Source organism: Myotis nattereri, assembly GCF_964212035.1.
Source record: "Myotis nattereri genome assembly, chromosome: 6".
Lineage (NCBI taxonomy): Eukaryota > Metazoa > Chordata > Mammalia > Chiroptera > Vespertilionidae > Myotis > Myotis nattereri.
The window spans coordinates 69,025,293-69,051,828 of NC_138081.1; the positions used below are offsets into that span (position 1 = coordinate 69,025,293).

Below are 26,536 nucleotides of genomic sequence, written 5' to 3' on the forward strand. Positions count from 1 at the left end.
CAGGCAGCTAAATGACTTGTGGCTCAGTTTGAGTCATGTTTTTAATCTTTTAGGGCAAGTGTAAAATAGTCCCTATTTTATGAATAGTTTGGTCTCATTATTAAGGTGTGGCCCCTCTGGGATCTCTACTTAATTTCTTGTGCATTCAATAAGGTGTTTCCTCTCTGGCTTGTGAAGACTGGAACAATTTCTGGCTCCCTGTGAGCTTTACAATCCAGCTACCCAGTAATTATTCTTTATCCGGAATTTTTAAAAAATATATTTTTATTGGTTTCAGAGAGGAAGGGGAGAGAGAGAGAGAGGGAGAGAGAGAGAGAGAGAGAGAGAGAGAGAGAGAGAGAGAGAGAGAGAGAGAGAGAAACATCAATGATGAGAGAGAATCATTGATCAGCTGCTTCCTGCACGCCTCCTACTGAGGATCTAGCCAGCAGCCTGGGCATATGCCCTTGACCAGAATCAAACCCAGGACCCCTCAGTCTGCAGGCCAATGTTCTAGCCACTGAGCCAAACCAGCTAGGGCTACTTGGACTTTTTGAATTTTATCCCACTCATGCTCAAATCGGCATTCCATCAAATACTCAAGGGAATTTGCAGCCAACTTCTGGGACTTTTTCTGAATAGATCTTTCCTCCCCCTCACTCTGCATTACAAATTCTAGCTGCCTTGGCCTTCTGAAACTTCGAGTTTCTGTCTTCTTAAATTAGCAAGATGGCTAAACTCTGTGTTCTCTCTCAGTGAACAACAACCAGGAAATTGCCTCCAGGCAGAATGCCTTGAGTGATTTTAAGGTTCACCTTGTTTGTCTCCCCTCTGAAATCAAGGTCATGTGCAGCTCCTCAACACGGGAACACAATTATTTCATACATTGTGTCAAGTTTTCAATTGTTTACAGCACAAAGCAAAGTCTGGACTCTGCTACTCCATCATGACTAGAAGCAAAGTCTCTGCCCAACACATAAAACATTATCACGTTTTCATATGTAAAATAAAAAATTAAACTGCAAATATTGGCATCCCTCAAAGTCATGCAAACTGTAGCCTTTGTAAAAATAAAATTATATTTTCTCAGATCAGGTTGAATTTCATACCACTATTTTAGAATTACATTTAAAAAATCAAACAACAGTATATTTTCAGAAAAAGTGAAGGTTTCCTTTTTCTTCTTTTACATTCAAATAACTTTGGAAAGGATAATCAAATTAAGTCTTTTTGAAAAATTCATACCTACACTCAGAAGAAGTATGGGGAATTTACATTACACATGACAAAATTTTCTAAATTATAGGAGAAAAATTAATAAATGAATGTTGCTTTTAAATCTTACTTACTATTAAAAGTACATTAAGAACCATCACAAAATACTGTATATCTCTTCAATCAGTGCTATCTTTTTCTCTCACTATAAAATTAATACTACTAATTAGACAAATCCAAAGATGATAATGCTAAACAAACTTATTTATACAAGATGACTGTAAAGGTAGATCCTAGGGGTAACCAGCACATGGAAAATATTAAAAATTAGGGTTTGAATGACTGAATAAATGAGTGAATAAGTGATTAGCTTATACCTTCAATAAATAATTAAAAATGAAGCTTCTTAAATGGAGTAACTTTTACTACTCTTTTATTCAGCTACCAAGTATACGTAATTTTGCCAAATAATGTCTATAATATGGAATTTTTATTTTCTATTTTCAGCCACATTCTGGACTGAGATTTTATAACTTTACACCTGAATTTCGGTCCCTGTTGCCTAACCATGTAATAGGTCTCCAATCTCTTCTCACTCTAGAGTGGTATACACAGTTGCCCAGATCATCTGAATGGACTGTGTACTCCTCAAAGAAAGGGACTTCCATTGTTTTTAGATCAAAGTCATCAAGGTACAGAACTGAACCAAGAACACACAGTAGGCAGCTAATGAATGAGTGTCAAATTGAATCTTTTAAAAAATATATAGTTAAGCCACTTAAGGAATTTTAGTGCCTCCTTAATCCAACACTTTTGAAATATAATGCCTGCTCTTTGGTCAGGCATTCACTTTGTCCTTGATCCTTGTTTCTGCACCCAACCTTATTAATTTCTTACATAATTCTGCCCTGAAGGACATTCTCCATGCCAACCCCCGCATATGTCCTCATTAATGTCCACATAACTCGGTTTGCTTTATTTGTTTTGGAGGGAGATTTCAAGTAGAGTAGATACATTATCAAATTTGTAATTCATCTGACTTGCTTTTCAGAAGGATTATTCTGGTTGCTGTATAGAGAATATACTTTAAGGAGGGAAAGAGATAGAGGGAAAAAATAGTGTGTGTGTGTGTATGTATGTGTGTGTGTGTGTGTGTGTGTTTTAACCACCAGCTCTAACACAGAAATATATAGAAAACAAATAACTATATTTTAATAGAAGAATGACTATTATTACCTTTTTCTATTTCAAATGTCATCTTTCCTCCTACAGTTTATCTATGTCACTACTTTCTAGAATAGGCATAACATCAAAAGTTGCAGTGAGTATTTCTAGAGCAATAAACCCTTTGAAACATTACCTTACTTGAAATTTTCTAATAATTAAAATATAGTTGGTATCTTGGTCATCACAAATTAGCTTTTGTCCTCTATTTCATGTCTATATGGTAGATATGTTTCTCTTCAGATACATTTTTTAAATTCTCAAGTTATTATGCCTAATTTATGTTTTAATCTCTCCAAATCATGAATATTCTTCATTATTTTTATATCCGTAATACTCATTGATTTTTTTTTGCATACGGTATACATTCAATAAATGAATAATATTTTTTCATATTTTTTTCACAGGAAAACACTTCCTATGACAGCTCTAAGTCATGATAAAAGTCTTGATGTTTCATGGAAACTGCCTTGGAAGGACCAATGCTTAGTGAGGCAGAGGATCTGTTGCTTCTTTTCCCTTCATGTGTACATGGTGCTGTACTTATTGCTAGTGAGATCAGGAGACCTGCTGCTGCACACAATGCTATAGTTCAATGCCATATACACTGCAGGAGTCTTGAAGTATTTATGCCATAGGAAACCAAGTATTCACTGTATGACTAAATCTCTGAAGTGATTTGTAAAGGATTTTTTTTTAAATATATTTTATTGATTTTTTACAGAGAGGAAGGGAGAGAGATAGAGAGTTAGAAACATCGATGAGAGAGAAACATCGATCAGCTGCCTCCTGCACATCTCCTACTGGAGATGTGCCCGCAACCCAGGTACATGCCCTTGACCGGAATCGAACCTGGGACCTTTCAGTCCGCAGGCCGACGCTCTATCCACTGAGCCAAACCGGTTTCGGCTTGTAAAGGATTTTTTAAAATTAAGGTTTTATTTAGAAAAAGGAGGAAAGAAAACAGCATCAAGAGAATATAATGAAGGAAAAGTAACTATAAGTTAAAGGAAATTGGAAAAAATTTCTTCAGAAAGGAAATACCTGAGAGACTAAGAAGGATAAAGAAATTGCATCTACTCAATCTAGACTGTAGAAGAGCCAGCTGCAAGAGGGAAGGCAGCCCTGCCCGCCTGTGTCCTCACAGCACCCTCCATGAGAGCTCGGACATGTAGAAGAGCCAGCTGCAAGAGGGAAGGTAGCCCTGCCCGCCTGTGTCCCCACAGCACCCTCCATGAGAGCTCGGACATGTAGAAGAGCCAGCTGCAAGAGGGAAGGTAGCCCTGCCCGCCTGTGTCCCCACAGCACCCTCCATGAGAGCTCGGACAATGATCAATTTTAATTGCTGGCATGTTTTTCTCCAGCTACACCATGAGTTCCTCGAAGAAGAAGTTGTGCTTAAGTTTCCTTTGCATTCAGAGTGCTGGCATAGTTCTGGGCACATATTAATTACTCAATAATGTATATAAAAGAAAAGGACATAATATAGAATATGACATAAAGAGAAGAAATGGAAATAAATAATTCAAAGAGAATAAAAAGAAAAGGTAATTGAAGAGAGTGTTGTAAGAACTAAATAAGAATATCAACTTAGGGAAATCCTACATTTATTATAGAAAAAATGTAATAAAATGTTACAGGAATATAAAACGATCACAAGTATAGACATATACTGAACCAGCTATGCATGAGTAGTTCTGTACAGAATGACACAAAATTATACTCCATGGGGTGAAGTTAATTATGTGCATTTTTCAGCTAGAAAACAGCTGCAGAAGGGATCAATACCTTGTGCAAATCTCAGTCACGTTATCTCCAGTTATTTCCAAGAGTTAGGCTCTTCTTAGTGTAATAATGGCTGGCAGGGTGACGACATGTTATGCTGAGAACCAAAATTATATCTCAGAGGTTGGCAAAAACCCTTTATTCAGTGGCCCCGTATGCCAGATACAGTGCTATGCATAAGAACAAATAAATGAAAAGACCTGATCATTGAAGTTAAAAAGCTCAAAACCTAACATACTGCATTAAGCACACTGCTAGAAGGAGGAATGAAATGCTTACACAGAGAACATACATTTAATCATTCATTCATTCATTTGTGAAAGGGCTAAAGAGAATAAAATGGGGATGAGAAAAACTTATTGTGCTTAGCAGATATTTTGCTGAAAGCTTGCAACCTTAAGCACCGCATAGCTCAGATAACCATTAGCCATCTGACACTGGGAGGAACCAAGCACGAACCGGACCCTTACATCAGCAGGAATGACTTGCAGCCAGCAAAAATTAATAAAAACCTTTCCCCCTCCCTGCTCTCTTTGCTGATGCCTTTGTCGGTATCAGCCCACCTGCACCCAGGTGCCTGGAATAAAATCTCTTTTGAGACATTATGGCCTCATGTCATAGGTGCACGACCCCAGCCCACTCCGAACATTCTGATTTGCAATGTGTGTTTAGAGTGCCTACAATGTGCCAGGAACTATGCGAAAACTAGAAATAACCAGTGAACAAAACAGATAATATCCCCATCCTTGAGGGGCTATCATTCTAGAGAAGGGCTTTGAGAAAAGAGCAGCAAAGAGAGGAATAGGGTTCAGGACAGGCACCAAAATGATGTAAGTGCAGTGTCTAGGGACCACATTTAAAGAGGCATGCACCCTCCATGTTGAGCAACTACCCACCCTGCACTTGCAGGACCTTGAGAGTGGGTGCCTCCTTAAAAGTCTGTGCCCTAGGTACCTCATTTGCCTCACCTTGGTTCATGTTCTGATAGAGAGATACCTGTAATAGAGGTTGCAATTTTGCATATTGTGGTCAAGTAAGGCCTCACCAAGACAATGCCATTTGAATAAAGATATGAGAGACGGAAAGAGAGTATGCCCTTAATATATCTGGTGGCAGAGTGTTCTAGGCAGTGGGAATGGCTAGAGTAAAGACCAGGTAGGATGAGTACCTTGTATACTCATACAATTGTCTTCCTCATACAATTTTCTGTATGAATGTTATACTTCAAAATGTTTACTAAGAAAAGTAAATGCGCTCTGCTTCTGCTGCGACCACCTCCAACACACAGCAGCCATGTGTGCTCCTGCTCTGCCCACTATTATGTGATTCAGCGGGAGCTCCTATGGAGACCTGTCCCTGAAAGTGGTGGGCAGGCTGGGTACAAGGTAAGATGATCACCAAAAAGTTCAGTAACCAAGAGATCAAAGCATGAGAAGTGAAGATGTAGGTATTATGAGTGGCTATGGATAAATTAATGATAATTCATGAAACTTCTCATTATAACCAGTGTTTGAAATGTTTCCTCCTCATCCAAAGAAAGTTCAGTAACTTTCTGTTTACACATGCACAGCATAATACAAAAAAAATATTTGTCTTCTACTTTTTTCAAAATTTTAGCCAGTATGTTTTTTAGCAGCTGGGACAGATCACATCATCATTATGTAATCATAGGCTTCTCAGATAAGGATTTTAAAAAATATTTTTATGGACAATTTGTATTGAGAACCTGCCACCCTACTGCAGAGTTTAGAAAATATCATCATGGAGGAACCACATTGCTGTTTCACTGGTTGCCAAAATGGTTATATTAACTATGAACAATTTAAATGAATAGTATTCTTTGATTCACATAAAGAGAACGTTGAGATGTTTTGGGACAGTTACAATGGATGATGTTATTGCTAATTTTCTTAGCCAGTCTTTTGGCTATGAGAGAATTGTTCTTATTCTTAGAAAGCATAATTTGAAGTGTGAAGGTACTAAGCTTCATAATATTTGTACCTCGCCTTTTAAATGGTTCAGGGAAAAATAGTTAACCCAATTCTGAAGTTTATAGATTGTAAGATATGTGTAACTGGGCTTTTCTACACATGCATAAGGTGTACTTTATTTACTACATGACAATATGGCATGTGCAATGAGGAAACATTTATGATATATTCCATGTTCCCCTAATGTCTCCAAAATTCTGTCAGATTGGTCAGATGAGATTCGTAGGAAGTAGTAATTTTTCTCCACTCTCCACGTCCAAACTTCCAGTCCCCAAACCATCAACTTGTAGTAAAGAATCCAAAGACAAATTTAAGAGGGGAAACAAAGAGGAGAGTAGGGGAAAACAAGAATAGAAGGGCAGTGAAAGCAATCTTCAGGGTCCTTTCCCGTGATTTCTCTGCCTGCTGCCGTCTCTAACAAATTCTCCCTACCACCTTAGTTCTAGATTCTGTTCCTCCGGCATTTTAAATGTGGACCTCTGCTTATAATTTTAGTGTGAATTATTGAGAAAATAAGGCTTAGCAATCAAAATTTGCATTTGTAGGAAACATATCAGTTCATATAATGAAAGATAGTAGGACAACATATGGCTGTAGGGTATAAGAGCTTTGGGTTGGCACCAAGCCCAGCTCTGGCACTTTCTACTGAGAAAGCTTGGAGCAAGTGAATCAACCCCTCTGCACCTCAGATTCCTCATTTGTAAAATGGGGGTGATGATACCTGCTTTTAAAGAGATGTTTCAAGGGGTAATTGGAATGATGATGCCTGTAAAGCATTATTGTATTTGTACAAGTATAAGCTTGATAAACATTAGTCCCTGACCTCAACCATCTCTTTTCTTCTTTTCACTTTCCCTTCCTTTGCCTCCTGCCCCTTCTCCCCTCTTTCCTGCCCTTCCCTACACCATGGAAAGCCACAGCAGGCTTGGTAAGGGAGAGTATCATATGTGCAGAACACTTGCTGTTCACTTACAGATGTACTCTCCACGTTTTATGTGCCACCTCAGATTCACTTCACTAGTCTCATGCGAAAGAATTTCATCGGGACAAGAATCAGAAATGTATTCTTGGGGAGAAGCAGTGCAGATGTTCAGCTCATACACAGTGACTGTGTTTACACACCTGAAACACGTAAGCACTGAGAGGAAACTAATGGTATCTTTAAGCCTCCTCAATACCCCACGCTATGTGAGCGTTATAGGACTCCTCGCTCAAATCTCCCCATGGGTGTGGTGGGTGGCCTCCAGGACCCCGTCACAGCACTAAAATGAAGTCAATTCTGATTGGTGAGTTGTCATGACAATTATTAAATCCTTTCATCATCATATTGCAGAGAAAGCACAAGATACTGAAAGCTAGGATGATTTGTCTAAGAAGTCTGTTTCATCTTCGAAGTGGCTGGTGTCGGTGGGAGGTTGAGTCCATCAGGACAGCTGCCAAAAGATGTTGCAGGTGGCAAATCTCTATCTTCTTTGATCAGGAGAGATAAGGCTTTCCCAGTTTCCACACCAACACTTCTGCATGAGTCGCCTCTTGCCCTAGACACCTGAGTGTTCCTCACCGCTGCGTGGGTGGTGCACAGCTCATGAGAATGGCACAGCAGGATGGCCATGGCTCATGATGAGAGGGTCAGAGCCACACAGGGCACCTACTCCAGCTCCAGCTGTGCGGGGCGACATTTATGTGGCAGCCTGTTTGCTCCCAGAGACGGATCACAGAAAATTAGAGATAGAAAGACCTGTTAGGTCATTTAATCAATACCCTTGCCAGCTCACAATCATGCCCCCACACTCCATCTCCGAGTGCATTACCCAGATTGGTTTTAAACAGCACGGGATACAGAGAGCACTGTCTCTATGTCTTCTTCACTGAGAATTCTCTCTAGCACATCCGGCTAAATGCTCATTATTTAATGCTTATTTACTCTAGTTTTTTGTATGGAGTCATATCATGGTTACTTACAAGTTGGGGGAAAGGCATCTGATAATAGAAAGTGAGGACTCTCTCGGCTAGAAAATACTGGTTTCAGGAAAAGCGAAGGAAGAACTTGGTGGAGAAATGATCAGCAGTACTTCTGTGTTACCTCATTCAGCTTCTTTTGTTTTAGTTATGTGCTTATTTAGCAATGTTCAGCTCCTGCTTTCTTTAACAATAGCTAGAACTACAACTAAGCAGTATCATTTGCTTTGGTTTCCACTTTTATATCTGTTTCAGTTTTCAAACTGATCATGCACCCCCCTGCTTTCCATATTGCATTTTAAAATCCTCTGTCATCATTGTGATTCAATTAAAGACTATTCCAAATATTTAAATGGTTTTCCTATTCCATTTCCTAATCTTCCTTTGTCTTTTCAATTTTAGCTAACCACAAGCACAAAAGCAGTAAGCCTGGTCCATCCTTCCTGGATAGTCTTGTCTAAGAAAAATATCTGTGCATTTTTTATTTATATCCAGACAGGGGGCCTCCTCGTGAACACCGTCTGAGAATGCATTTGTGGCTGGCTTACCTTAATTTGACCCTTTAAGCAAGGCTCGCTGCACACAGACCGTACCATCCCACTCTTGTTCATCTGGATCTTGTAGTCATCAATGTTCAACACCCCCTCGTGCCAGGTTCCCACGTGTACATAGTCATAGCGATTAGCTTCAGTGTACTGCAGATTCATGATGTCATACCTACAAAGAAAACAACATGTGTGTCTTGGAGAATATGGACATAATGTACAAAGAAAAGAAATTTGGTAAATCTATACTAACAAAGAGAAGGGAAATAAAGGCTGAAAACATCTCCTGTCCTAACACCAGCTACTGTTGATATTTCAGTTTATTTGTAACGTTTCCACTGATTTTAAAAAATGTGTATCCCATTCTCAATTTCTGTGTATTGTCCATATTTGCTAAAGAACACAGTATTCTTAGGCTTTCTCTATGCGTGTTTTCCAAAATAATATTTCTGTGTGCCGAGTTGATCATCTCCTCCAAATCATTATGCCCTGCATCATTGTTTGAACAAGTAGCATGTCTGGAGTACATTAACTCCTTGACTTAACTACTTTTATTCCAATTTTCCTTTTTACATTCAATTGCCATTTTCATTACACTGGATTGAAAGAGATGAATTTTACAAAGTTTGGAGTCTCTTTTAGGTGCGATTAGAGCAAGAACTCTGAGAAATGCATCTTTAATTAGCAAGGATGTTGGGGATTTATCATCTTGCACATTGACATTTAAACGGGTTTTGTCCCTGGTTAGGAGAAGCATTTCTGAATCCAAATAAGTGATTCCAGTTGATTTTAGTAATTTCAAAAGCTGCAATGCTACACAACAGCAAAATCTGCATTTAGAAATCATCTCTCCAGCCTGAGTGTGTTCTGGGAGCCAGACTTCAGCAACTTCCACTTTGGGCAGTGGAGAGCACTCCCCAGTGTGATGGAAACAGGTCAGGACTTGGCATTGCAATGCATGAGCTGGAATAGCTTTTCTAACATTTATTTCTACCTTAGGTTAAACCACTTAGGATTGTCACTAAATTTCTTAAGGATCATGGGCTTCTTGTGGGGATTTATAATTATAAGGTATGTAAGAAACTATTTCACAGGTGGAACAAAGGCATATATGTAAGACAATATCAATGTATCAGTCATATGTGTATTTCTATGACTGCCCTACAATACTCTGGTTATTTCTATGATCATAAGAAAGCGGGAGAACATCTTTGTGCTGGCAATGCCATTTATCCCTCAGCACTGAAAATGTTCTGGCATTTCTCAATCTTCTCTGCATGCTGCTATCGACTCCAGGTAAATTATAACTCATGAAGGCCTGACTCTGCTGTGCTGATTCTGCAAAGTGGGATGGTTTTCTGCAGTATCTGTGATGAGGTTTCAACCTCCCAAGCTAGAAGGTGAGAGGCACTGTTTCTTGCTCTTTGCTCTTGATCCAAACAAATTGATGACAATTAACCAACACATATTTCTCTTCCTCAGCTCTTTTCCCCCTTCTCCCAAGGCCCTTACCTAATCCATCCTGGAATTCCTTCCAAACTGGATTCAGACTCAGAATCCTCCTCAGCCTAGAACTCCAGGAAGCTACCTTAGTTGGTATCTGAAACCTATTGGCTGTATCTGGCCTAGTTCTTTACACAACTAATGTACTTTATTGGCTTTTCTTCCTGCTTTCGATGTGCAAATGCCCACAGGGTAGCTAGTGGCTTCTTCACATCCAGATTCTGGCAATGTCTATAAATAGCAGTCCCCTACAGGGAGAGGGGAGACTGAGTGAAGGAAGTTTTCCTCCTACTTTTCTAGGTGAACAAAACCTACCTACAGTTTCATCTCCTGGCTGTTCTGACTTTTGACTACCAGAGGGTTCTTATTTTCCTGGCTGCTGAGACACACCCGAATGTTCTTCAGAGTAGCTGTCTGAGCAATATCCATGTATGTGTTAACTGGAGGGTGATGGTTCACACTCACTCTACCGATCAATGATACTAATCTACACCTCCAATTCTTTTCCATTTTAAACTCATGGTTATAGCATCTGCTGTGAATGTTCACTAAGAATGGTTTCCTTTTCCCCATGTCCTTTAATTTTTATGTTTTACTCCATATTACATCATTAAATCTTATGTAGGTACTTCCAATGAAGGCTTAAATGCAATGCCAGCTTTAGAATATCTTTTCCCTATAAATTACTTTCCTAAGATTTTATTTCAACTTCCTCATTTGCTCTTAGAAGAGAAGAAATCAGTTCACACTTCATTAGCATGCAAAACCTGAAAAGCTCACAATTTTTTTGGTATGAAAACATGTTTTTTAAAAATCCCAAAAGCCAGAGGGGGAAGAAAAAAAAACACTCTGATAGATACCAAGGGAAAAGTACTGTCTTACTAAAGAGAGGCCTCCCCCTTTGCTGTATGTGTTAATGAACACTACTCTTTTCTCCTGACCCTGGTCCCTGCCTGCCAGCACGCTGGCATTTATTTGGAATATTCCTCATGCTGTAAATTACAACTTGACAACATCCTCTCAATGCATCCGGTTCATGTTACATGATGATTAGCTAAAATAATTACAGGAGGATCCAAAAGCTTGGACGGTGTTGTGACAGGAGATGGAAGCAGAGGGAGTTGATTGAAACAGAAATTGATCACAGAAGATGATCAATTTCAAGCATGAAGAAATAATCCTTGAAAAGACACCCAGGGGAAAGCCCATGATTTAAATGTACAATTAAAGATGGAGAAAGAAAAAAAAAACAAGCTAACCTTGTGTCCCAATATTTTGAATAATTTACAAATAGAGAGAGGAAGAGAAAATGCATATTTATGGGGTATCTAAAATGCAGTTGACCCTTTGCCGGAAGGGAGGTTTCCCTTCCAAATCTGATCCTTTACGGAGCCCAGTTTCCAGTGGAATGCAGCATTATAACCATAGGGAAGTTCTGTTCTGAATCTCAGATCCACTGGATCCTCCTGGTATTACTTCCTAAGGTGCTCAGCACCTGGAAACCTTCCACGTGCCCAGACCTTCCATCATTCCATCCATCTCACTCACATGTTTACCTAAACTTGCTCCCGCCTAATGGAAGCTTGGAAGAAATCTAATAAATTCGTTATTTAATTGCTGACAATTACTTAGATGATTTATCTTTCCAAGAGCTGTTGAATTTTAACAGAGAGAATCCAATTGGCCCCACAAGGCACTCTCTAAATGTAGAACGTCACACTTACATGAAAGGAGGAGATATGTGGAGAATTATTTAGGGTATCTTACAGTATTCTCTCCCAAATAGTCTCTTACAGTGCCTTTGAAATGACATTGAGAACACTGCCAGAAACCTTGACTAATTTTAGGATTAGCTAAAGGTAAAGTGATGTGGCAAAAAGATTACAAGCCTTAGACTCACACAGCGCTGCCTTTACCAGCTACTCTCAGTGTGATTTAAGGTAAATTTTTTAGTTTCTCTGACACTCGGCTTTATCAGATGTAAAAAGGATAAAGAAATGCTTATAGCAATGAGGATTAAATGACTTGATATTCCATTTTAATACAGCATATGTTTTCCCAAAATCTCTCTTTCTGAAAAAACATCCTATGAGAGAGAGAAAAGAAAGATTGTGAGCATCCTGTGCAGCAGCCAAGCCAAGGGCCTTTTTCTTTCCTGTTGCAATTTTTAATTCCTATGTCACTATTCTGATTACTCCTTGTCTAGGAAATGTCATATGAACAAACATAACTACTCTTTATACTGACATCACTCTCTATGTACCAATGAAATTTGAGCTAACTGATATTATAAAACAGACTAAATATAAAATGACTTAGGGAAAAGGAAAACATATATATATGTAATTTTCCTTTGCTTCTTAATTCTTTGGAAGCCATAGAGACTCAATACCACAAAGAAAATTCTTTCCTTTCTTGTTCCTTAGCCTGAGACAAAAGAATACATGTGTCGGACTTCATTCTCCCCATATATTAAGCTCTTTAAGCAGGTGCAATATTAAAATATTTTAATTGACTGGCCTTGGGACCAGTCAATCAGAAAGCTGCTCTGGCCTGGAGCTGACAGTGCCAGGGAGAGTCCTGCTGGTGAGGTGCCATCTCTTTAGTTTCTGGGGCTCACAGGAGGTCTAGGTATTCTGAGTGATAGCTGGGTAGGGGTGTAGTACTGGCAAGATGCAGTATTGTGCATGTTTACAATAAGTGTTTCAATGTTTTAAAGTATAATTTCCATGTAATATTAGCCTTGTCTCTTTAACTTCTAGTTGTTTTGCTCATGACACCCAGAAACCATAGAACCAAAGCTAGCCAGAGTTGCCATCTGTCTGTGTCAGGAGGGTCACAGGTTATTCAGATCCATTACAGAAAAGACGGCTTTACCTTCCAGGAGCGTCTCCTTTCTCATCAAACCACACCTCCTCTCCAGACACACCGATGAACGTGGACTTGATGAGGAAGTCCAGGAGTTTGCTGCCGTCGATGGGTTTCATGGCATCACAGAGGCCCACGTGGCCGGGGCACAGGGCATGGTGCATGTTCTGTAGCCCGTGGGCCATGGCGTAGATGGCATTGATGACAAAGCCCATCTTACTGTCCTGGACGTAGTTTTCTTCTAAGCTTTCATTGCCTGTAACATAAAATCAGATCGCTGCCAAGGCTGCAGTAATGGAGTCTAGGCCTGCAGGTGTAATTCTCCAGTGCTTTTCAAGGCTCTCAGAGGAAAGGAAAGCCAAGCTCTCCTGTTCAAGCTTGCAACTAGCTCTAGTATATTCTGTGTGCAAATAGTTTATTCGGTTTTATTTTCTAACTTCGATAATGGTTTTATAACATATAAAACAGACTCCATAGAGGTGAAAATTTAAGAAAAACAAAAACAAAACCTTTCAAATATTGCAAGAAAATCCTTAAGGAGCAATGGGAATAGCGCTTATTACCTCTTGGTTCATGGAGACTTATATTAAAATTCTCTCTATATCGTAGTACTGGAAAAATATTCTTGATAGCCTCTATAGAAACTCACACTCCATAGTAAATCAATTTGTGCATTATCAAAACCCTGATATTTTCTTTGGGTGATCTCTAGGGTCACAGAAACCCAGAGCAAGAAGAAGAGCTACATAGTATGAATCTCTTCTTATATATGACTGACAGTACAAAAATACTTGAATCAGATTTGCTTGTTATTAGAAACTCAGGTAAAATAATTTATTGATGGAAGAGTCCTACTATATACCTTAGCCTTTAGCTTTTACCAGTGAAATTCAAAAATCCTGCAATAATCTCTGCCTATGTCACAGGTGATCAAAGGCTCCCCAAGGGCCAAGCAGTTTCTAAAGAACAGAACTGCATTATAGATGAGTTCCATAGCAGAAGTCTAAACTTCAGCACTTACACATGGATGAGAAATTCAGAGACCAATTGGCTTTGCTGAAATAAAAGGAATGGGTTTGGGAAACAAAATAGATTTGGAACACACCACTGGCATAATTCAGAGGTGGTTTTTTTTGTTTGTTTGTTTTTTTTAAATATATTTTATTGATTTTCCACAGAGAGGAAAGGAGAGAGAGACAGAGAGTCAGAAACATCGATGAGAGAGAAACATCGATCAGCCGCCTCCTGCACATCCTCCACCGGGGATGTGCCCGCAACTCAGGCACACGCCCCTGACCGGAATCGAACCTGGGACCCCTCAGTCCGCAGGCCGACGCTCTATCCACTGAGCCAAACCGGCTTCGGCTAATTCAGAGGTTTTATACTTAGTTCCAGAAATTTGCCTCTCTCTATAGCGGGCTTTCCCTCCCCACTTGACTTGATAGTGGGAGAAGCTGGGAAAGCTGGCGAGTTCATCTGCACGTGGGGTTGAGAACAACGTGAGGCTCCGGGCACCCCGGCCAGCTGACATTTGTGTTCTAGCCTAAATAGGCCGCTGGACACTAAGGTTCCTGAACTTGAGAGCAACACAAAGTATTAAGGAAGCTGTTGCTTAATAAGAAATTGTTAAAGTGTGATCTGCTAAAGTATTATTTTTCCAATTGGAAAAAGAACATTTTCTAAGAGGAAATAAGGAGAAAGCGAGGCAGAAAGGGCATTTTAAAATCAAACCACACAAAAATAAGTATAGAGAGTTCCGTAAAACAGAAAGCAAACATCCTGCAAAAACTGTAAAGTCATTGAAATGGGGTAACTTACGTTTGTCAGCCAGAACCCTGGCTCTCAACGTTAGTTTGCGTGCCGTTCCATCTCATTTATATCAGGACATAAAAGAGATGGATTGATGCCCTGTGTTTGATACATTTTCAACGTGCCTTTAAAGACTGCCCCAAACCCCCAGGTGCTGGAGCCAAATGTTAAAAACTGGTCGAATTAGAGAAATTAGCAGGACTTAAAGAAGGAAAGGGAAAAAATAGACAAAAATCGAGTGGCAAAATTGCCTTCAAGGCAGCAGCCACTTCAAGGGTTCTCGTCAATACTAAAGCCATCCACTGGAAGTTGCAGCTATTGATGTCGATCCAGGCGCAAACTAACAAAATATGAAAATGAACACATGGAGATCTTCACCAAAAAGAAACTTCCCTATTTTGGACAAGCCTTATGGACACTGAGTTTGTTTTTGGGTTTTTTTTTGCTGTGGTAACTGATTTAAATAACTTATATATTTTAAAAATTATGTTGGTGTCCCCAGTACAAATTTCCTAAGCTGTGGTTGTCTAGTGGATGTGTTATTCATCAGCATAGAGGCTATAAGAGTTCTTGGCTTTCCTGAGGTCAGTTTTCCTTTTGATCCGTATCTAGGGTGATTACATAACTATTGTCCAAACTGGGTCACTTTTGAAAGTGAAGCAAGCGAGTGACGATTATTCTGGAAACACGGGTAAACAAGGCAAATTGGTCAAATGGTGACACATCTCTTGAGCCACGCTGCTCCCTAACTGTATCTATTTAGTGATGTTATACATATGTATATATACATACAGATGCAATAAAAATCAGTAAAAATATTATTAATTTAAAATTTTTACATGTGTCTAATTTTAATAAGAGATGAACACATCATTATACTTGCTACTGTTTGGTGTTTGCTTTGTACGATACTCACAGAATGAGTTCACGATAATCTTGCCAAACAGACATTCATCTTGCCATTTTCGAGTGAGGGAAAGGTGGTGGCATCCAGATGCCCCTTGACCCTTGGCGTTTCTGTTATACCCAGCAGCAGCACAAGTGCAGGTACAGAAATCTAGAGAGGCGGTGCTCTTCTGGTGACAGAGGGCAGGGCATCCTGCTGTCACCAGTATCGCTGTCAAGCTGGTTTGGGGTTTCTCCCTGAGATTGTTTCAGATGTGCACAGCTGTCTCTCTGACTAGAAGCACTGGTGTGCAATCTATCAACCGCAAACTATGACAGAGAAGCCATCCTGTCAGTGTTTATCCTGCAGACAGCCAGGAGGCCAGGCACATGTTTCCAGGGAATATTTGTAACTCATACCATTTCCAAAATAAACACAAAGAGCTTGCAGAGCTTGTCAATCTGAAGTGAGCCCATGCACTTGCCTACCCTGTCAGTCCACTGGGTCCACACGTGAAGAGGATGCTGCCATCAGTAAGAACTCCTCCGCTCCCACCCAGCTCAGTAGGAACTAACATTTGGGAAGGAGTGACAGAGAGAAAATCATCTGGCCTTTACAGGACCATTCTCTTTGCCATAGCAACTGCCCCAGATAATGTTGCAAGGATCTCTCATCAAACCAACAGAATATCTTACAGGTTTTCCTGACCAGTGTGAATAGAATATCCAAACTAATAATATCGTCACTTGGTAAGAAGGGGAAAACATTTTTAATTCCCTAAGGTTTAGTGCCTTTTCATAACACTAGTCTAAGCGTTATTAGAGAGAAGGGGGTTTTATGATTCATTTTTCTATGGTGTATTAACTGCTATAGACCACTAGGGTGTCATTAAGGCATTTACCTTTTCTAATACACTAAATGGAATCAAATAATTATACTTTACTGTGTTTATTTACCTTCAAAAGAATACCTGCCTGGTACTTCACAACGGATTGTGAAAATATCTACTTTGATTCTAAAATAACAATCTTGTTCTCATTGTGAACCCACAACAAGGGCTATAAATTGTTGCCTGAGAGCAGCAGCCTGCAGGGCCTCCACGGGGTAGGGACCTACGGTGCACCCTCTGGAAACAGGAAATTCATGGTGGTTGGGAGGAGGGTCAGTAATTCTATCCACTGGCAGTTAGGACAGCTATTCAGCAGAGTGGCAGAGCAGAAAGAACTCTGGGCTAAGCATCTGGACACCTGGGACCCAGAGGCAGTTCTGCCATAATATGTCAACAATGAGCCATGGAACTTGGGCAAGGGTCTACACCTCCTTGGGTCTCTGTTTCCCAGTTTAAAAACAAAACAAAACACCACAAGCAGATCGGATTATCTTTCTGAAGTTCTCTTTCCCCGCTAAAGTTTCTATGCTTCGCTTCTCCAATTCCACATTTACTGGTACTTGGCAAAGCCATTCCCATACACTAGTCTCAGTGCTACTAGGATCTTTTTTAATCCTTGCACAGCTGTGTGAGATAAGTTCTATTATCACCATTTTACAAAGGAGGAAGACTAAAGCACAGAGAGGTTAGGAAAATATGCCCTCCTTTCCCTTCAATTAATGCCGTCTGTTTTTGTGAAGAGGCGCCTGTTGAGTAACACCAAGGCTTTCTAGCTCACCTAATGGGAAGAAAAGGGGACTCATCTTATTGGGATATTGACAAAAAGAAACTGGGCATGCTCAGCTCAGCCCCTTTCTCTCACTGGGAGGCAGACACTTGACAAAACTCAAAGATTCTGGTTGGTTCTCTGGCAAATTCTTTTGTTTTCTATGCACATAATCACATGACTAATAAGACATATTTTATCATCATTTGACTCCTGGCTCTACTTCTTAGTTGGATCCAAATTTGGAAAGGAATTACACTGGCTGTCACACTGAAATCTCATGGGGCATGAATTCAAGGTCACACAGCTAACAAGGACAGAGTCAGTGGCCTCCTGAGCTGGACCTGGGCCCCCCAAGCAGCACTGTGCATGCAAGTAGCATCCTTACCCAAGCACTGGAGCAGTCCCGTAACAGACAAGACGTTCCTTAAAACAAAGAAGTATTACGGGAAACATTGGCAAACATAACTGTCCCTGGAGAAAATATTTTTCTGATTCCTTGGCATTTGTAGCTCTCCACTGCCTTCTTTTATCTGACAGCATTATACACTCAATAAATAATTTTGTATAATCTCAATTCATATCGAAATACAAAGAGGGTTGTAATTATTTTATATTGTTAAAATATCAAGCAAAAAAAATAAGTCATTCTCCTTTAAAGGAACCAAATGTTAAATTAATTGAAGGAAATTGAATCAGGTAATTTTAAAATAATTACCTCAAAGAATTAAAATGCCTTCAATTTTTCTTGAAGGCCTAGGCTGCTAAATTTTTTTAATACTTTTTCCAGAGAGAATTTACATTCTCAATAGTCTAGCCCCGTGGTTGGCAAACTGCGGCTCGCGAGCCACATGCGGTTCTTTGGCCCCTTGAGTGTGGCTCTTCCTAAGCCTTAGGAGTACCCTAATTAAGTTAATAACAATGTACCTACCTATATTGTTTAAGTTTAAAAAATTTGGCTCTCCAAAGAAATTTCAATCGTTGTACTGTTGATATTTGACTCTGTTGACTAATGAGTTTGCCGACCACTGGTCTAGCCTCATCCATGCTCAAGTCTAAGGCCTATGAGTTTTTTGTTTCCTCTGACTCTGTAATTTCTTTTTCCTCTATAAAATTTCCTCTGCTCACATCACAGAAAAATATGACCCTTCCACTATTTCTCCTTTTTCATTTATTAAAATGTAAGTAAACCCCTATGTAGGATGGAAGAGAAGAAAAAAATATCATTTAATTGAGCACATGTTATTATCACTGTTATTAGTTGAATTTTTATTGCCTAAACCCACCTGCTTCTAACATATGTGAACAATATAGGCATTTTTTTCTAAACACATCATCACAATCTATTGTTAAGAAAGAAATCCCCCAGTTGTATAACACATGAACAGCATGCTCCCTGCAAACTGATGATAATTATGGTAAGCTTTCAATTCCCTGAAAATACAATTGTATTTTAGCTAATGTGTATTTCAAAAAATATGGTGTATGTGAAAAAGAAATGAGGGCAATCGCTGGTATGTTGAAGTGAAGCTGAGGATCAGTTCTTAGCATTCCGTGGAACTGGGGGGCTCTTTGTCTACAGAGAGAAAACAAGGGCAGCTTGATGTGCGCCTTTGCCTTTGTTATTGATCTGGCATAAAACAGTGGAATGGAGTTATAAACCACTCCCCCTGGAGTAACTAATCTTTTGCAGGTCTGCAGTAAGCATTTGGCAGGTAATTGTAGAGATGGAGTATGTTACAGAGAGCTGGCTGCTTTAGCCAATGTGGGAAGTTAGAATGTTGTTAAAATTCATCAGGAACCAACTCCCTTCTCAGCAGCCTGCTGGGTCAGAAGCCTTGCCAAGCCTCTCCCAGTCTCTAAGGAGGCGTATCTATGCTCATAGCATCACTTCTGCTTATTTATGGGTAATAGGAAACATGCTTTCTTTTACATATGTAAGGGATTTTCATGATTTAGTGTGATTATGGTTCATTGTGAGTTCTTGTCAATGGTGTGTTTCTTTTTATTATCTCTTGTTTCATGCTACTGTGATTAGATTTAACTAATAGGTCAGAGTGGGTTTTGCAGAAACACAAGGACTATTTGTGAAAACTCTATCATTGATGTTCAACCTTTTTCATCTCATGACACACATAAACGAATTACTAAAATTCTGCAGCACATCAAAAAATATATTTTTTTGCTGATATGACACAAAATAGGGGTAATTTTGATTTATTCACACCAGATGGCTATTGTTGTGTTGGCGGTTGTCATTTTTTATTTGACAACCTAAGAGAAAAGAGATCAGTGCCCCTGATTAAATAGTCAGGTATTGCATGTTTTAAAAATTCTTGTGCCACACAGGTTAAAAATCACTGCTACTTATCTCTTATGTATTTAATTAGCATCTAATATAGCATCTTCTGATAACCAATATAGAGTCTTGTTTATTACAAAAGCAAAACCATAAAAGTATAGCATTGTAAATCTATTTTTATGATTGACTTCTGATTAATACCATACAATTTCTATAATTTGACAAAATGCTGTACATAAAAAAGTCTACTTTTGGACATATTAAATAATTTCATATCCTTCAGCCTTTTTCCTGAAATTCGTATGCCAGATAGATAAAGTGAGAGTCTGGAATAAAAGCCTGGATGACTCTGAGGTTTAAATACAGGCCATAAGGTATGTAACCACACCTGCATTACCTAAGAAGGGGACATAATGTGAATTTTCATTTGGAGTTGGTTTCTCCAGGGCACTATCAGTTGATATTTTACATTGATATTTTAGGTGGACTTAGGCCCTGTAGGCCACAACATTATCTGCCCAGCGTTGCAGTTGTTGGGATTTCTTGAATGGCATGTTGCCTTTTATATGGTGTTTCCCAGCAGCATCTCTTGAGAGAATAAACTTTGGAATTCCTAAGGGCCTAATAACTCATTGCTAGTGAGACTTTAAGTCAATATCTGTCACAGAAATTAAAAGAGTAGCTCATAAGATTAATGTTGCCAAGAGCACAGAGGCCAAGAGTTCTCAGCCAGATCTGTTGATAGAACAAATACAGGGTCCAGACTTTATCCGAGTCTTCCTGATATGTCAACCACTCTCCTCATGTTGTGAAGGGCATATTTACAGAGTCAAGAATGCCAGATCTTGGTTCTATAATAAAGGATCACCTTGAGAACTCAGAAGGCTAATCCAAATCTATAAAAATTATATTTAGGAATGAAATATAAACATTATACCTTAGTTGTTCAAATTACTTCTCATGGGCTATGAGTTAACAATTCTGAAATATATGTACTTATAAATCAAGGTTGGATAAATAAATGAATGGAAGGCAGCCAGCAGAAGCCAAGTTTATCACAGTTGGAGTGGGAAAGCTAGAATAAACCATGTGGTGTTGGTGTCAAGATGAAGGCATCAGTATGAATTTAAGTTTAGCTTAACATATATATATAATGAATTTATATAGAAATAATTATGCATGCATGTTTAGATGTGGATTGGTATGCATATATTTCCCAGCTCCATCTATTGTAGCAACAAGCACACCCAGTGCCCAGATCTAGGTTTCTAATGCCATCCTATCTAATAAAAGACAAAAAAGGTAATTGGCCATACCTCACTAAGCTTCCCATATGCTAATCAGCATCATATGCTAATTTGCATACTGCAGGAAGGGCTGGCCAGCGCCAGACGCCATCCAGCCCCATGTGCGGCCCTGGGCGGCTGGCCTTCGGTGGTGCGATCACATCACCTAAGCCCCGCCCCAGCCGGGACCCCCATGTGCCGCCTAAGCCCCGCTGCCAGCTGGGACCCCATGGCGATCCCAGAGCAGGCAAGTGCGGAGGGCGGGCGGCCAGCAGGAAAGTTCTCCACAGGCAGCACCCAGCAGGGCCTGCCCCCGGTCTCTGCAGTGATCTGGTGATCCATGAGCAGGAAAGTGCAGCCTGCAGGCAGCACCCCACCTTGGCCACAGCTCAAGGGAGAGAAAAACACGCAGTGGAGGCCAGGAGCCTGAGAGATCAACACAGAGGGGCGCCTGCTCCAAGCCTCCAGGGTGTGGCTGGGGGCAGGCCCTAGCAGACACACACACTCACACACACACAGCGCCTGCTCTGAGCCTCCAATGTGGCTGGTGGCAGACCCCCAGTGGACACATAGACACACACACACACACACACACACACACTCACACACACACAGGACGCCTGCTCTGAGCCTCTGCTGCCAGACTGTGGCTGTCAGTAGGACATCCCCTGAGGGCTCCTGGACTGTGAGAGGGGCAGGCTAGGCTAAGGGAACCCCACCCCCCAGTGCACTAATTTCATGCACCCGGGCCTCTAGTTATCTAATAAAAGGGATTAGGACTCTTTTGGAGAAATAACCAACTAAATAATGCTGGGGTAGAAAAATATACAAGCTAAGCCTGGAGCATCTTATAGTACCAGAAAGTACTTTAAAAACAAAACAATAGAGATATGTCACGGGAATACTAGAGGCAACTGAAAGCTCCCAATGGGCAAAGATATAATAATTTGAGCAACAAAATAAATAATACAGAATTAGATTGCAATATAAATACTCATGAATCCACTCTGATAAAAAAATGTTAATTAAATTAAAAATTAAAAAATGTGGAGAGGAGAGAAATCTGTACAGAAAAATTACAATTTATGTAGATACTCTTCCCTTAAGAAAGTGAAGCATAATTCCCCACCCCTTAAGTATGAAATACACTTAGTGACCCCCTGTCAAAGGGTACAGCATAAAAGGGGGGATTTAGAAAGACCTGGGAAACACTACCTTAGCCAGGTTATCAATGCTAGCCATCATCATCAGTGTTAAATTGATAGGGTGTACTCTTGATATGCTGTTAAGAAAGACACTTCACTTCTGTGGTCTTCCTCCCCCAAACCCCTATAATCCCAGTCTGGCTGTGAGAAATGCATCAGACAAATTCAAATTTAGGGACATTCTACAAAATACCTGACCTAAAAACTATCAAGGTCATCAAAAACAAGGGAAGTTCAATAATTTTCATAGTTGAGGAGCCTAAGGAGACATGAAAAAATAAATATAATTTTCAATATTCTAGGTGGTATCTTGGGACAGAACAAAGAAAACTGATGAAATATGAAAAAATATGAAATTTAGTTAATAATAATGTACCATGGTTGGCTCATTAATTGTGGTAAACATAACATAGCAATATGAGATCTTAAAAATTGGGGAAAATGGGAGCAGAGTATATGAGAACTCTCTGATATATATTTGTAACTTTTCTTTAAAACTATTTTAAAATACAAACTTTATTTTTTTAAAATATACAAGAATTAGCATCAAAACCAGCCCAGAATTAGGTAAGAAGAGATAACATGATCACTTGCTTGCTATGTGAGAAGAACTTAATTAGGTTTTTTACATGTATTATTCACCTCACAATAACTTATGAAACAGGTGAAGTACTGATGGAAAATCCAAGGTTTAGTGGCTCAAATGAGTTGTTCAAGATCACACAGCTGGAGAGTGCTGGTGACTATCCCAACACCCAGCTGGCTGATTCCAGAGTTCTGTCTCTTAGTCACAGCCCTAGAGAGGTATTACATTCAGCAGGCTCATGGGAAGATGTGGTATTTGAAACTACATTCATAAATATTTGTATGTACAACATGAAATCTGCCTGAATGTAGATTCTGTATCATCTATAGAGAGAACTCATACACATTTCCTAATGTGATTTATTACAGTGGATGATGCTGATACAGAGGCAGAAATTTTTGCATGGTTCTTTCATATTAATGCTCCATTTATTACTACATAGAAAAGGTTAAAACCAACAGGCAAAATTCATTTGGAAAGAAGCACACTACTAAAAATAAATATTCTATATTCTACGACCCTCAGACTTACCTTGCCACAGGAAACTATTAACTGATTTCCCAAGGTTATATGAGTTCCCCGAATGCTCCAGGATCGATGTTTTTTTAGACACAATTGTTGTCCATGCACTTAAACAGCTAGAAGTGCTTTTTCTTTTCTAAGTGGAAATACCCACTGAAGGTTAACATAAGAATCTAATTAAACAAGTGACCCTGGAGGCAGGCATACAGATTTGGTTGGCAAAAATCAGTTTGGAAGCCATGTAATAAGAACAAACTATGAGGAAGCTCAAAAGTACCACAAGGGATTCTCTCAAGCGACATCCATGCTCTATGCGTGTAGTTGACATAGACTGCTAACCTCACTGTTAGGGTCAGGTCTTTGCAAACTAACCTTGCTCAAAATTATCAAACACACTCATCAAAAACACTCTTAAGGAACATATGGAATTTAGCATCTCTGCACCAATATTTCTGTTGACTGTGAGACTTTTAGTGCCTTATGGGAACTTTGCTTTCTAGGATGCCAGGTGTTACACCCTTTTTGGATGATGCTTCAATCATGGGATTCAGTTCAACGGAAATAACTGGGCAACATATCAAGATTCCCCTCCCCCCCACCCGCCATGGTTTCTAGTTATTCTTAGATGAAGATATATGAGACAAGCACAAATGTAGTCAAGATAATTCTTTGTCTACACTTATTCCTTGTTCATTTTGGTACCCAAAGTGTAACAAAGACAATTATCTCCCATTACACCTTGGAATTTGGATGAAAATGAGTATACCCCCGACCCCTCTATGTATTTATTTGATTCTCAAAAACACATAAACAAGTATCCAACTCTAGAGAGAAGGAGGAGCACAGAGACCTTAACACACACTACCCACTAAGGTTCAAAAGTGTGACAGCAGAAATGATGGACAGGGTTAGTCATAACCAAGGCTACATTAAAGAAAAAAAATAATGGACACCTGTAGCTCATCATAAAGGTATAAGTCTAGGCTGATGTACAAGATTTAGACCAAAACCTGTGTTCTTTGAGGTGCATCCTAGTTCCAGCTGTAAAATTCAGTGATAGTAGAACTTTTTAATACTGTGTGTGTGTGTATGTGTGTGTGTGCAGGATTGTGCTTGTGTTCACTTGCATATGCTTTACATTAAATATTGCTATGTGTGTGTGCATTCAAAGAACTATACTATTTTGAGCTCTGATATTTTTTCAAAATTCTTCAAATGAGCTTGACATAGAAGAAGAAGCTTCCTTCTAATTAACACAGGGCATGCTGAGCTGTCATAGCACTCTGATGAAGTTAGAGATTTGCCATTTGTCCCCCTGAACTGATTTCTTACACAGGGAGGAACAAAAAGGTAGCAGCAGAGATAAATTCCGCCATTAACTAAAAAGTCAATGTAAAGATTAGTTTGCTGAGAAATGAGCACTGGAACCAAGGTATGTATATTCACCCTGCATGTGCTCAGAAATATTTGGGAAGAGAAAACCATGAAATAGACTGATCAGCATGACACTGCCACATTGATCTAGAAGTTTTTCTAGTGATGAGGTCAACAGGAAAACCATTAAAAGCATATCCTCTAAAAACACTGGGCATTGATTTTTCAACTGTGCCCCCTGATAGCTCAAGAACTATAAAATGAAGGCAATGATGATTTTCCTTCGCCTCAACAACTGCTGAATCAGAATCACCAGGTATTTCTATAACTACTCATGTAGACTGAACAGCATAAAATTGCCTCAGTGGATTTTTTAAAATTATATTAGTACAGAGAGAAAAATACTCTTTTGTGTATCAAGGAATATAATGGTTTATTGTTAAGTTTCTATTGTCCTTAGCTTCTTTGAATGCGATGTAGAGATACATTTTTTTAAAAATATATTTTATTGATTTTTACAGAGAGGAAGGGAGAGAGATAGAGAGTTAGAAACATCGATGAGAGAGAAATATGGATCAGCTGCCTCCTGCACATCTCCCACTGGGGATGTGCCCACAACCCAGGTACATGCCCTTGACCGGAATCAAACCTGGGACCCTTCAGTCTGCAAGCCGACGCTCTATCCACTGAGCCAAACCGGTTTCGGTGAGATACATTTTTGATGTCCAGAGTAGCCTTGGATATAAAGAGCAAGGATAACTGAGGGCCATTTTGCTTCCAGAAATCCAACACAACACATCCCCTATGCCTAATTGCAAAACCACTATCATATTGTCAGAATAGACCCACGTGCAATTGAACTATACCTTGCTTGTTTTCATGAAACTAAATAGCGTTCTTAGACAACAATCCTATATAATAAAAGGCTAATATGCAAATCAACTGAACAACTGAATGGCTGGTTGCTATGATGCACATTGACCACAAGGGGGCAGACACTCAATGCAGGAGCTGCCCCCTGGTGGTCAGTGTGTTCCCACAGGGGGGAGCGTCGCTCAGCCAGAAGCTCTCCTGCCTCCACGGTAGTACTAAGGATGTCTGATTGATGGATCCTCTATTAACATGGTTAATAAAGATAATAATAATAGGTATTTTTTATTAAATTTTAAATAGCCAGTCAGAGGATTTTAAATTTGAAGCAATAAGTCAAAGGAAGTCCCTATGCTTTTAGGCCTAATTTCCTTGATGGCTGTCTACAGCAAATATTCTAAGCATCCATAAACTCATGAGTCTTCTTTTAAGCCATAGACACACATGATATCCTGAGGAAGATGGGTGAACTAAGCAAGCAAAGAAAGCAAAGTTAACATTTTCCCATTTGTTGAGCTTGGGCCCCACACCAAATTCAGATTAAAACAGACAGGGACAGGCCACATAGAAGCCTTCTTAGACCTGAGCTTGTTAGACCCAAGTAATTTCAGCCCTGATCCATCTTTTCCCTACCCACCCAACCCCAAACTCTCTTGCTCTCTAAACCTCCAAACTTTGAGCTTGGATTATACCATCATTGAAAATGGCAACTCATACTGTACCAATAACATCATTGTGCTGTATCTTACAATAAGAATTTCCTGCCAGGAAAGTGACTATAGGCAGTGCTTTTTAAATTTCTGCCGTAGCAAACACAGACCCTAAATTCTATGTAAAGCTGGCTTCCCTCCCTCTCCTTCTGTTGAGAACACATCTCAATAAATCATTAGCAAAAGAATCTCTGCCTCTGTTTCTACCTCTCAGGAACTCAACCTAACCTAAGACAAATGACCTGTTATATACGAAGCATAG

At 39.6% G+C, this 26,536-nt stretch overlaps 1 protein-coding gene across 1 annotated transcript in view; it reads right to left on the reverse strand.

Moving 5' to 3' along the window:
* Nucleotides 1-26,536, reverse strand: part of GRM1 (glutamate metabotropic receptor 1) — a 304,715-nt gene that overhangs the window by 49,641 nt on the left and 228,538 nt on the right. The window contains exons 4-5 of the mRNA XM_081093945.1: nucleotides 13,079-13,325; nucleotides 8,702-8,870 (exon numbers count right to left, since the gene is read on the reverse strand). Coding sequence (XP_080950071.1) covers nucleotides 8,702-8,870; nucleotides 13,079-13,325 — 416 coding nt within the window. The remainder of the gene's footprint in view (nucleotides 1-8,701; nucleotides 8,871-13,078; nucleotides 13,326-26,536) is intronic.